Raw genomic sequence first — 14,089 nt, 5'->3', positions numbered from 1 at the left:
TACACTGTTTGTTTTTAGGGTAATGTTTTAGTTATTTTAGATGTTTCATCTTTAAGAATTTAATTTCACACTTTAATGATCATCATGTAATTTCCTCCACTTGCTATGAAGTCACATAATCAGGATATGCATGAAACCCAATACATATCAAGAAGTGAGTGACTAGGGTATAAGGCCAGGCCAAAGTCAACGCAAAGGAAGATAAGAACAAGGCAAATTAAATAATTTTGTAAATACAAAAATAGTTCAGTTCAGCTGACCTTATTCATCAGATGTATTCAAATCCCCAGGATTGTCAGCAGGAAAGAAATCATATAGTTACTTGCAGCAACTGCCGCCTTGACCTGGCTGACCTCAGAGATATCTCTGGTGCAGCCAAAGTGAAATGAGATTTGGCTTTACAGGAGCCTAATGAGTAAAACCATCGACCTTCAGATCACTTAAATCTGCATGCAGGTCATAGAAATAAATAAAACCCAAAAAATCCTACTTTGGGAAACTTGAGGACAGAGAAGATGGTTCTCCAGTTTGGATAGAGAACTCACCACAGCATTACTGAGAAAAAAACTCAACTGTGAAAATAAGTCTGTTATTAAACTGAACTGTCTCATTTTGAACAGGGAATTACAAACCAATGAAGCAAAGCATTTGCTATTATGGAAAATCCAACGACTGAGTAGGTTCCATTATTAATTTTATAGGCTGGACAAAGTGCAAGCTGCCCCTGTGATCCCAGCTCACTAAGTGTTCTCCTTTATGTGAATTCCCAGTGACTGAAAGCAGTGCAATGACAGCACCAACACTCTGGATTTAAGGACGTGAGGAGTTTGGAGGAGAACTCATTGGAAGACAACAACACATGCTATTTATTTTACTGAAAATACAACTCAGAAAAGAGATTTGAATAAGGATACTGTATCTTTATTTTATTGTTCTATTGCGCAGGGATAATGTTATGTAACTTCTCACTTAATAGTACAATAGTACAGTGTACAGTATTATCTAAGCCTATTTTTTGTATTTGAAGTTATCACTGGCTTTGGGTAATGGAACATACTTGAAACTAAATTACCTCTTGCAACAAGAAGCTAGAAAACCAAAGACAGTAGCATGCTGGAGATCTACCTTAGACAAATCTAGGTAGTAGTAATTCAAAACTTACCTAAAATATCAAATATCAGGCACAAAAGGAGAGCAGTACAAGTCAGTATGAGTTAGAAAGCCCCATCTCAATATTCTCTACAGCCTGAGTGTTAAGGCAGCAAGAGATGTTTTTTGTAGCTTTGGCATACTGATGCACCCCAGGTGCAGAAGCATCTGAAACGGGGCTTTCCTCCCCTGGATGCAAACACTCCCCTGAAACCGTTCCACCTTGCAAACCACAATACTGACCCAGTCACTCAGATAAAGCCCCCATGGCCTAGGACTGCCTGGGGTAGAAGGGGGTGCCAAGCATCAGAGGCCCAGTTCCTTCCAGCAGGGAGTCAATTATTGATAAGGCAGAAACCATGTTCACAGAAGGGATTGACAGGCTACTTCTGGTTTCTAAAAGAAGGCAGAGGAGTTGAACCTGGATCTCCAAAAACCTTAAGCATGTTTAAGTGAAGAGACCAACAAGTAAAAATATTCTAACCACTCCATTATCTTTAAAAAAGGAAGTAAAGAGGAGAAACACAGTGAGTAATTTTTTTTTAGAAAATGGACAAAATCCAAAGTAAATTCTTTCCCTAAATTTTGGTTCATCACTTAAGCAATGAAAAGTAAATTTGCCACATTCCTTTACTTCCCTTTGGAATACCTCACCTTACTGCAAATACATCATTAACAGCTGTAACCCCTAAGAAGCTGTGCTTTTGGTGAGGTTGTAAATGTCAGATGATAAAAAAGAATTTGGTGTTCTCACTAAAGAAATACATACACAAACGTGGATCCAATCCTATAAATACTTGTTCACATGAGTAGAACTAATAGGGAATTATTTTCATATTGGGCACACAGGTTTAACATACCATTTAAGACCTATTTCTGAGGGCACAGCTCTCAGTTCTACAAAGCTGGATGCACGTGGATGTTGATGCATCTTTGAATAATGCATAGATGAAGGCATTAAGCGATGCAGAGACTTTAAAATGTTTTATTTGGCACAGTTAAATTTCAGCCAGAAGTACTGGTGCATGAGTAAGAACTGCTAATACAAGTAAGGACTTTCTGGATTAGATCTGTAAATCCATAAGTAAACAATAAAGAACTAAATCTGAAGGATACTTTTTGAAATAAAATCTTTTCAACCATTTCCTTTTCTGCTTATTAGAAGGCTAAAATGTAGTGCAGTTGAATCCTAGGCTACTGGCTATAGTGAGCTGCAGTCCTTTTTCATAGTTGTGCATTATACTTTGTGAATAGACTTTTTGTCTTGCATTATTTTTCTGTCCATAGTAAAGTGCCCCCTTCACTAAAACTACTCTGCATTTTATAGCTAATAAGATATCTAAATTCTTATTTGAAATCACAGCCCTATTTTCAAAAAGAGCAATTTTACTTTTCTTCCAGAAAGCCATCTGCTTGCTAATGAGAGTTGTTTTCATTAGTAATTTTGAGAAGAAAAATGGTTATTACACTTTAGGACTTTTTAAGTGACAAATAAAGAATACTATCCAGCCCGCTATTTAAACACACTACATCTCTCCCAGTACAGGGTCTAAGGGCCAGATACATCATTATAATTATAAACGTTTGTAATGAGTCTCAGTGCAACTGGGGCCCACAGTAAAGTAGCATCACCTCAGATAAAAGTCTTTCAACTAGAAATTTCATACATAAGATTGCTGTAATTTGTAAATCCCTGCATTATCAAAAATTACCTTTTCATACCAGCAAAGCCAAAAAGGTTTTTGGTGGGGCTATGCACTTAGTTTTTTTCTAAATATGTTTTTAAATTTTATCAATGTCTAATCAATAGCTAATGCCATGGTGCAGTAATTTCTCTGCCTCTCTTTTACCAAAGCTATTTCTGCTAGAGAATGCAATGACATACTAACAGCCAATGCTATCACAATCATCTTGATATTTGGATGAATTATACTGTTTAAGGTGCATTCCCCATTTCCCCAAATAATCTCTTTTCCTGATTCTGACTATCAAACCTCAGTAGCATGACAAGAGAGCAGGACACAAAGGACTGTTAGGGAAAGATGAAAATTGAGACACAGAATGAAGGAACAGTGATTAGGACATGACTGAAGAGAAAAGGATCAGACATATGAGTGGGGAAGGGGAATCTGGTTAGGATGATTATAGAGGAAAAATAGAGGAACACAAAGCATAAAAAATAGCAGTTTTTGTGGTAGTTTTGACAATTTCATCAGAACTAATAAAGGCAAAAAAAAGAAAGTAGGAAAGTAATGAATTAAGAAACAGTAGGGATTAGGGCTGAAAAGAATCAGTGGGAAATGCAGAATTAGAGAAGGAATGATAAGTTCAGTACAGAAGGCACTAAAGAGTTGCAAGGAGATTAACACAAAAGGGAGGAGGAGAAAAGGAAATAAATAATAGAGGTCGCTAAGTGATACAGGTTAATGCAGGTTAAGTTTGAAAGAAAGGCACAGGGAGATAGGGACAAAAAATATTACAGGAAAGAAAAAAGTTCAAATCAAACTAAATAAAGAGGTTCTACAAAAACCACTGCAATCTCACGTCTTTCTCTCCAACCACTTGCCCAATTATTAATTATAAACCTACTTTTTCAGGCTGTCTGACATTTCTTGCACCAGTGTATTTTAGAGACTCCTTGGCGCTGTTTCTTACAACCACAGTGCTGTTGCTTAGATCCTTACTGTGATCTGCTGTGTCGATAGTGCAGGAGAAAAATTCTTCCCATGAAACTAGGGAAGACAGCACTTGCACATGACAGACTGAGTATCCCCAGGTGCAGATCACCATTAAAGCATATATCTCGTTTGTGACCAAATGTTGACAAGAAGCTCAAGGATGCAAAAAATGCCATTAGGCTAGGCTTAACAGCTACTACAATCTCATGGAAGGGACACCAGGCCAGCCTTGCCATCTCTTCCCTCCTCCCACACACATTTTTTTTGGAGGGGTGTAATTTATAGCTTAGCTATGAAAATAAAATTGCTTTCGGTTAAAAACTCAAAAACAAAGTCGTGGTCAAAGTATGAATTGCTTTTATGGGTTTTTCAAAAGACTGATCTTTTCACTTTCTTGTCTTGTGAGTATATATCCCATTAGAGCTGCTTCTGTGTAGGAAGTGCAATTTTAGCAAGCAATTAATCCATAAATGAGCTGTTTCAGAGTTTTAGGTAGTGGGCACCATCCTTCAAAGGCTCCATCCTGCCCTTGTATTTTACCTACATGTTTCTGCAGACCTTAAAAGAGGCTCATTTTGTCAGCAATCATTTAATTGAATTCCCTATGAATCACTTTTGGAAAACCATGCACAAGATAATCAGTGATGGGGGGAAAAAAAAAAGTAGTATTTCTAATGACATGTCACTGAGAGATACAATGACCTCTAAATCCTTCAATGCTAGTCTTGTTGCTGCATACTTTATTCCAGAACTGAAATTACCAAGAAAATATGCAGCTGGTGAGCTCACAATTTTTATCTATTCAAACCTAGACCTCTTGCTAGGGATGCTCCGTTGCTGCACAGTAATAATATCATGTTCCCTGTGTAGTTCTTGTCTTTCACACAGACAAGACAGCTTATGATTTTGCCACACCCCTAAATAATTCTTAAATAAACACTTTGAAAATACTGCCCTATGCGGAAAGAGGGAAAGAAATGTCATGCTTCATTTTATGTGCTCAAATAGAAACAAAAATCCTAGCACTTTCCTGAGCCCAGGGGAGAATCTTACCTAAAGTTCATTTCATAGTATGAGCTTGAAGAATTTCACAAAGAAATTATTCTTTGTCAAACTTTTTTAATACAACACAGATGTCCTGCTATACATTTGCAAGACATGAATTATTATTAGTAAACCTCAAATAAGGTAACCTTATGGAAATGTATTAGCCTATATTAAAAGTTAATGCAACAATTTATATTGATAAGCTGTAAACAGTTTTTCAATATGTACAAGTATAATTACACCAACTGCAAAATCATAATCAAAATCTGCAAAGTTTTCATCTAGCTTTTAAGCTTTAAGACAGTTACTTTTGGCTGAAATGGGACTGGATGCATGCATTATGTAAAGGACAATGTCAAAGAGTAGTCAGACTGGAGATCAGCAGAAAACTGAATATAAGGATTAGAAAAATAAACCATTAAAAAGAGTTGTTGATTGCTTTTAGTCCTTTAAATGACCACAAAAAAAAAAAAAAAAAAAAAAAAAAAAGAGAGAGAAAGCCATTTATTCTCTTTCCTGCTAAATTATGATGCTTACCTGATTGTAGTATGTCACTCAGAATGAACATTTAAGAAAAAATATTTTTATTTGCAAAATTGGAATGGCAACACACTACAAAATGAATGCTGATGGCAGAAAAACCTTTGTTGCTATACCCTTTACAGGTAATGCAGCAGTGTCAGACAAGTCACCAGAATAAGACTAACAATACTTCTGATATCCATTGGACAGATTTATACCTTGCTCTTGCAAAATCCTTGTGTTTAGTACAGTATAAATTTTAACTCCTGCAGTGTTATCTGGCTGACAGGTTAAACGATACATACAATAGGTATTCAGTGTACCATTACATTCCTAGTAATGCTCAAGCACCTCATTATCTATCCTTTTGAACATTCCTTCCTGTGGATCAGATTCTGCTATCCCACTCAAGCTCCCATATCTATCATATGTTTAAAAAAAAAAAAAAAAACCCACAAAACACAAAAACCAAAAACAACAAGCAGGCATAAGCTCACTCTTTCTAAACTTTAGACAGTAGAATGCAGAAAAGCTCCCACCCAAAAGCCATATAAGCCAATAGGTCCCACTAGAAGGGGGACCATCGGCTTGGGTTTGGGGTTATGCTGGCGTCTAGTGTCATGTTAGTGCATTTTCCCGGCTTTTGTTTAGTGCAAGTTCATACCTGCTGCAAATAGGCTATATAAATGCATTGCAAATAATACTAGGATCAGGTTTTATAGGGGCCATAGTCACGTGAATATTCACACCAAGTGTTCAAAGGCACTCACACACACAAAAAATGAACTAGTTGTATATTCAAAGGATAGTGCCTGTATTCCAGCAATTTGACAACATGCTTATGTGTCATGCTTATGTAGTTTAACATCCTCAGGAAAGTATAAAAAGGAATTGCCTCTAAACGTTCACTTGGGCCTCAACACTGCTGCTTATATGTTGGCTCTGACAGAAGATAAGTGCAAAAAAAATTCAGGTTATTCTCTGGCCTAAGATGACTGCTTATCTGTGCTCAAAGACCTGGTGGCCCAAACAGAGGAGGAACAGAATTAGCGGAGAGAAATATAAGAACATTCCCAAAGCATGAAACCTCTCAGGAAGGCAATGAAGCCTAACCAGCACCGGTCCTCAAATATTACAATGCAACAACTTGAACGCCTCTTCTCCAGAATTACTACAATGCATGATCTGTCTCAATGGGGTACTTTTCTATAACCTTTCCAAAAGCTTCGGAATTGACATTTGTCCTTTCCAGACTGTTTGCTCCAATACTCCATTAACTATCGGACAGAACATTGGAAATCATACCACTCCAGCAGAATAACCTTTCCTGGAGGGGCCAAATAAGGTAGTTTTCTCAAGTCACAGAGTGAGGAGAAAGCAGAGGTCAGATGGAGCTAAAGCCCAGAGAGCAATCAAGCAGATGTTCACCCTGGGGAAAAGGAGCAGAGAATAGCAAACCATCTGAAAGAGATCAAGAAGGGTAGAGATGAGCAACTATAGGCCAGAAAGTAGTATGGCAAAAACATGGGCCAAAACAATCTTGTCTTTACTGGTGGTTGCCAACCACTCCATCTTTGCCAGAAGAAACTGCAATGAGAGACCCAGTGAGGAGTATGTTTTCTTTCAGATTTGCAGAACCATTATCAGGAAAATTAATCCTTCTTTAAAACATTCATCCTGTTCTGTCAGAAGTACTTCTCTTCACCAGCAAAAACAAAAGTGTGACAGTAATGTATTGTTATATTAAGTATTTAACCTCACTTTATATAAACTAGCAGCAGTTTCTTAAAACTTCTTGACATTTGTCATTTCATTTTCATTCATTTCCTACAAGAGCTATAGAAGCTGTTTAAGTTTTATGCTACAGATACAAAAGCTCTTAATTCAGAGAGAAAAGTCAGTATACATTCATCACCTCAAATCAGTTAAAATTAATGACACTAATATGGTTCAGTATCTTGCTGAAGAATAGGTACAAGCAGCTATCTTATGTAGATTTCCTTGTTCAATACTAACTCTGCATACAGCAAAATTAAAGGGTGAAAACACAAGATACATTTTTGCCTTGTATCCAGTGTTTTCTTCATTTACCTTCAACAGTCTCATGACAGCTCATCTTAAATGTATGCAAAAGTTATTTATTGATCTGGGATTTTCAAAAGCTACCTAAGAATGGTTTGAGAGCTTGACTTCTATTGAATTTCAATGGATCTATTTATAAAAGATTTAGGAGCTTTAGGAAACTTGATCTTTATTATTTCATGACATAGGAGCAACATAGTAGTCAATTATCTTATCATTTACTTGAAAGAGAATTACAATTTAGGTACCAAATTAACAATTTTTAAGCTTGTGAAACTAGTCTCACGCAATTAACAATCCAGAGAATGGGAGAAGCTATTTTAGCAAAGCGAGACTCAAGCTTGTAAACAAGATATTTCCTATTGCTGCCTTCTTTTTCTCCTTTAACTTCAGTTTAAGGTGATAGTCTCTCACCATCCCAGAGAAGGATTATTATCAGAGTTAATTTCAACAGGTCTCTGATAAAGTTACAACCACTCAAACTTCTAGGGATAAGGACCATTCAAAATTTAACTGTTTGCTAATGGAAACTGGGGTTCTTTCAATTCAGGACCATGCGGTTACAAATAAAACTGTAGGAGTCACTTGTATTCAAATGGCTATTTGGATACCATTTAAGAAAGTTCAAATACAAGAACAGCATTGCCAGGTAACAAGGAACATGCAGTTGTGGATAGTATAAAAAACAGAATTGCAGAGAATTATTTTAGGAATTTTCATGCTGCTAAAAATAACAGAGTATCAAGTACTTTTATGTTGTGGGAGCAGGAGTGCTGATATTGTATTTCCTCTCACAAGGTTATTTATTATATTCAAGCAATACTTCGCGTCAGAGGCTGTTCTAATGGGCAACTATGTATGCTGTAGCAAAGCACTACGGCCTGGAACATGCCACAGAACGATATGAAAAGAGTTCAGACCTCAAGTCTTTCTTCACAAAGCAAATATCAGGCAGTGTTATAACATCTTCCTCCATTTCATGGCTAAGAGACAACATACCAGCCCTTGCTGGAACTGCTGCTGCAATAAGCATTACAAAAAATGAATACAATAGATGTGTATAGTTCCAAAAGAAGCCACAGAAAGCAATTTATTTTCCTGTTCCCCTGTTTTACCTTTCCTTAGTATGATGCACTTTGACTGAGAGGAATTTGTGAACTGAGATTAGAAAAGCACATGCAATCCAGACAAATCCTGAAGCTCTTAACATAAGAAATTCCTTAATACAAATAAATGGAATCATTTCCAAATATACCTTTAGATCTCAACCCTACTAGCAGGAGGTTCAGGGAAAAGCCATGTAATCAAGTCAGATTTCCTGGGCAATCGCATGGCTTATTTACAGATGGTGAATTATTTTAGTCAGAGGCCCAGCTGTGGAATGGTACACACATTAGTACCCCCAAATGACAATGCTTTAAATTTGTGCTTTGAGCACGCAATTCATGAACTCCCCTACTTGAGCCCCTTAAAAACTGCTGAGATGGTCTTAAGCTGTAAGCATTTGCCTAAGATGGGTGGCAAGAATGATAAAATTGGAAACATCTGTGTAATACTGATTTTTACTAACTACTTAATGTCTAAAGCAGTCAATACAGAACTGATATTTAGATATTATACAAGGTTGTCACTATTCTGTCTTTTAAACTCCATTTCCTTCAATGGTATTTTTGATCCTTCTGTACTTATCCCACCAAAACAGGAAATAAAGAATTTTTTAAAATAAAGAAGTCCTCTAAACATTTGCAAACTCCAGACCAAAATCTACCTGTAAGAGTCCAACTTGTCTGGTCAGATTCTGGAGAACCTGACAGAGTTCTACTGCTTTCAAGTGAGCTTGATTTAGCCTACCAAAGAAGCTAGCATCATCCAATTAGGTTAAGTAAATTGATTTTTGAATCCTGAACATTTGCAAAAGCCTCAGGAAAAACCTAGAGAAATTCTACCCAAGACAGGGTAGAAATTACTTGGTCAAGAGTTTTATTAATTTAACTTTTAAAAATCAGTTTTCTCATGAACAATTCACTAACAGAAAAGCAACAGAATTTGTTCACTAAAATATTCATTATGAATCACTGAAGCAGGTTCTTTGGTACTATAAAAAGCAGCAACTCCACTGAGAGGAGAAAGAATTACAGCTGCTAAGAAACGGAACAGAGCACAAGTGTAGGTGCTATAGGAATTCACTCCTGCTTTTTCAAAGCTATTTGTGAGACCACTTACTGGAAGATGGGGAGTAGAAGAGTGGCAGACTGGTGACAGAAGCTCTGTCTTTAGACTCAGAAGAGCACAGGCAGTGACAGGACAGCTCCATCAAACTGCTTGGCTAAAGCAAACAGAAGCTGTAGATGCATAAAGCCCTGATCCAACCTTTGCCAACAGAGAGGCTGAATTTAACATTAACTAAGAATGCCACCTTTTTCTCCTTTCTGTCCATCCTAGATCTCTTTACTAAAGCTAGTAAGAGGACTAGATTGTATTATTTCATGGGGACTCTTGAGGATATAATTTGATACAACCATATTGTATGTGTTTGCATAGCCCAATAACTTTTGGGCTCTATTGAAAGTCTGGTCAAAATGCCACCAGCAGAGAGGTCAAAGATATTCAGTTCCTCAAAATTTTCTGCAATAGATGGCTGAGTGACAGAGTGTGCCAAGACTTTTCATATTCTCGCTGTGGGAAAAGCTTCAGCATAAGTACTTACCTCCTTTCAGACACCTTGAAATCCACATGTGAGAGAAGTTAAGAACTTCCACTTGCAGGAAAAGCTTTGATCAATGCTTGCACATTATTAGAATCCAGAAAACCCTTTTACTAGGCACAAATCCACAGAAAAATCAATCAAACTTCATTTGTTTATGGCTATAGGAACAACTAGTAATATCTGTCAGGCTTCACCAAATAACTCATCTTATATAAGTCAGCAAAGAGCTGACAAATAGAAGCCGCATTCATCTATAAACAACCAGACAGACAATTTGATGCTCTAAACCTCAGGGTTCTGTGTCTTTGGCATTAATACCACAGAGTCTTCAAATATTTCATAAAAATATTTTAAGGTAGTTAATCACTCCTCACAAATACCATCATGCAAAATATGAGCAGAAAAAATAAGGAACATTATACTCATCTCTAATGTGTATAAACAGCTTACTTGATGTGGCATACACATATCTCAAGAACTACTACATTTGATAGTAAATTATGCTAACAAACACAGAACCATTAATACCAAAACATAATTGAGAAAAAATACATAAAAAAGTTCTGCTCAGCATGCCAGTGCTGGTTCTTAAGCAGAGGCCTTGGCTAAACTTAAACGACAGAGTGCGACACCAGTCATGTCACAATCATAATTTCATCCTGCACAGTTGAATGCTGCCCAGGTATGTGATTAACCAGCAGCTTGCCAGCAAAGGACTACACTGGTTGTATATGCATGAGGATTTAGCTGCTCTACAGCCAGAAAAGCAATGAATCTAACACCTACCTTTGACTTCGGACAATGTAAGCAATGGATACTAAGGAAATTGTTAGCATTTGCAAAGAAGGACTTATTTCTAAGAGGATCTGATGTTGGGAAGAACATGGGCTTCCTGCCCACCCCTTCTTTCCTTCTTCAAGCCATCAATAAACTTCAAAGCTCATGTTTTTAAGATGCTATGATTTTAAATGGCATAACTGAACACAGATCATATGGTCCAGTACAATCAGATATACAAAGTTTTCAGAAGGAATGTCTAGCTATCTAGGTAGATATCCAGATATCTAGCAAGCTGCTGGATCTGGAACTACGGGCTAGAACTACGTGCTAAATATCAGGAGGCAAGCTAAAAACTGTGCATGTGACTTTTGTGCTTTTATCACAATATTCATTAACTGGAAAAAAACCCCTTTCAACTGCAGATACTGACACTATGCTTCAAAATAATTATTACATTGGGGAGAAAACAGTAATCACCTATCAGTGCAGTAATAAAAATTCTAAATGTATCTGATGCTTCCAAATAGAGTGTTTTGTTTCTTGAAAATCCTAAAGTGTTTCACAAACAGTTAATCAGAGAACCCTCCTCACAGTCTCAGAGGCAATTTTCCTATCTATCTCAAAGAGCAAACTGTGGAGCAGGAAGGTTGCAATCACTTGTACAATGTTTGCCCAGCCAGAAATGGTTTCCAGACATCTCAACTTTCTGTCCCTCACCTTACAGATTAGACTCCTAAATACTGTCTGATACATGATATTTTCTCTTCTTTTAGCAGAAAGAAAAAAAAAAGTATTTCTAGCCTTCTTGATTATCAGTATTGCTTTGAAAAGACATGGTTCCTCTCTCACATTAACTGATTATCCTGGGGATACAACCAGGAAATTCCCTCATTTTCCTCAGAACACAGGAAACAAGGGAACATTAAGATTTAATATCACCTCATCAGTAGGCTACAAGGCTGATAAGAAAAAAGTCTATAAGGTTGCTATTCTCATCTTCAGAAGCTCTTAGACACATAAAAAACAAGATCTTCTATTATAATTATAATTAAATATGTTTTATTAAAGCTTTCCCTCATTTTCCTTTCTTTGCTTCTTTTTCCTTATAGTTTTTCATTTTCTTTCATTTCTTCCTTTGATGTTTGCATGCTCTTGTTACTTTTATTGAAAATATTTTTGCACTATTCAATTACAATCCGCCTCTTTCCTTTTTAAAGGAATATTTTTTTCCTGTGCCTGACTTTGCCTCTGCCCTCTATAGCTAATCTATTAGCTCCGTCTGAGCATAAGGAACATATGCTCTGGTGATAGTGTTCATTACAAAGTGGCACATGAACAAAACACCTTCCATTTCTTTTATCTCTGACCTAGACAGTGAATGTAACCTATTCCCCTTGATATGAAGATTTATTTGGGATTTCTTAAAAAGCAAAATCCATCCTTACAATTGTATACTGAGTGCAGCTATAAATCTTACAGTTAAAAGGGAAATAAAATAAAATCAGCAGCTTCTTTACTTACATGTATCTAAAGACTCATCTGAATCATCAGGACAATCAGGTTCTCCATCACATAGCCAGTGTTGAGAGACACAAGTCACATGATCGCGACAAAGAAACTCTCCTACGTCACAAAACTGACGTTCTTCTGAAAACAAGAATGTTTTAAAATGTAATGATTACAAAAATGAGCAAAAATAAAGCAACACAATGAAAAGTAAAAGTGAAAATAAAGTGATTTTGAAATGAGAAATCAAAGCAAAGAATAGAAACAATATGAAGTACTAATTTAATGAGATAGCTAAAAGCAGTGTCCTTACTGAGACTGGACAGGCCTAACATCCCCAGTATTTCAGTGGGAGTAACTGTTCCAACCAGACAGAAAGAAATTTAGCCAGAAGTACCTCTATGAAAGAGAATTTTAAGAAATTCTACTCTTCTCTTCAACTATTTCACAATGAAGTAAGTTTGTTAACAACACAGAGTTCGACAAGCCTTAATTTCATAGTATTTGCAGGGAGGTACCAGTCTCCTCTCTTGCCCGCAGAAAATATCACCACATTGCTGTTTCGAGTAATTAGATTTTTACCAGGACATATTTTTTGTAAGCATTTTTTGAATATGTATATATTTTTTGACTATTGCTTTAAATACATATTTCTACAACTAGATCTTGCCTCAAGTTTACATATAACAATATTCTAGACTTCATGTGACAAAGTTGCAGAGAAAGGATTTAGCTATTTGAAGTCAGAATAGAGGCACCTCAAAAACAAGGCCCTTAAGAGGGCAATTTTGGACGTATGGCACACCCAGTCTATCTGCTGGCTTCAAAGAAAGTCTGATGTCCTTGAGATCTGGAGGAGTTAATTAACACAAGACTATTCCATCATTGATAAACGTAAAACTATCCTAATAAACTACTAATTAAAGCTCAAAAAGCTTATATCATCATATTCGTTTTATCAATATATAAATTGCAGCAGTGCCTTCCACACTGTTACGTTGCGAGTCACTGGGAAAAGCTTTTTGGATTGTTCTCTCACTTATACTAATACAAATGAGGAATAACTTCACTGGAGTCAATATTTGTTACAGAGATATAAAACCGGGTATAAATAAAGAGAGAATTAAGCCCAATTCCATATCTAGATCAATCCATCAGTTTAGTTCATGCTGAACGCTAATGGGTATTGCTATCTTTTCTAATCATTATCAGCATGCTGTAATTCATTGTCCCTGTACATAGCTAGTTTAAGTGTCTGATGAACTGATTTGCTCTTAAACGTGATCTGTTTGGCTACAGCTTGTGATTAAATGCTTGTAATTATCAGGAATCCTCACAGTATTTGTTTCTGAGTCAGATATGTTAACTAGCAATTAGCATTATAATAAAAGAGAGTGCTCCTCAGAAAAACTTAATTGGCCTCCTAAACAAAATATGTATTTTGCAAAAAAATATATGCAAGTATGTTGTCTAATCATTGCAAGACATATTTTTAAAAAGTGCTTGTAAAGCTGAATACAAGCTTTAAATAAAAATTCTTTGGGCATGGTTTTGGGAGAGTTATGTTTTACTATTCTAGGAAATAACAATAGGAACACTTTGTTAAAATCAACCTACT

General features: G+C 36.4%; 1 protein-coding gene across 1 annotated transcript in view; it reads right to left on the bottom strand.

The window, feature by feature from the left end:
* LRP1B (LDL receptor related protein 1B) overlaps window positions 1–14,089 on the bottom strand; it is a 750,266-nt gene that overhangs the window by 562,324 nt on the left and 173,853 nt on the right. The window contains exon 2 of the mRNA XM_064515494.1: window positions 12,487–12,612. Coding sequence (XP_064371564.1) covers window positions 12,487–12,612 — 126 coding nt within the window. The remainder of the gene's footprint in view (window positions 1–12,486; window positions 12,613–14,089) is intronic.

This window comes from Dromaius novaehollandiae, chromosome 7 (genome assembly GCF_036370855.1).
Source record: "Dromaius novaehollandiae isolate bDroNov1 chromosome 7, bDroNov1.hap1, whole genome shotgun sequence".
NCBI lineage: Eukaryota > Metazoa > Chordata > Aves > Casuariiformes > Dromaiidae > Dromaius > Dromaius novaehollandiae.
This window is presented reverse-complemented; position numbering and strand designations above follow the sequence as displayed.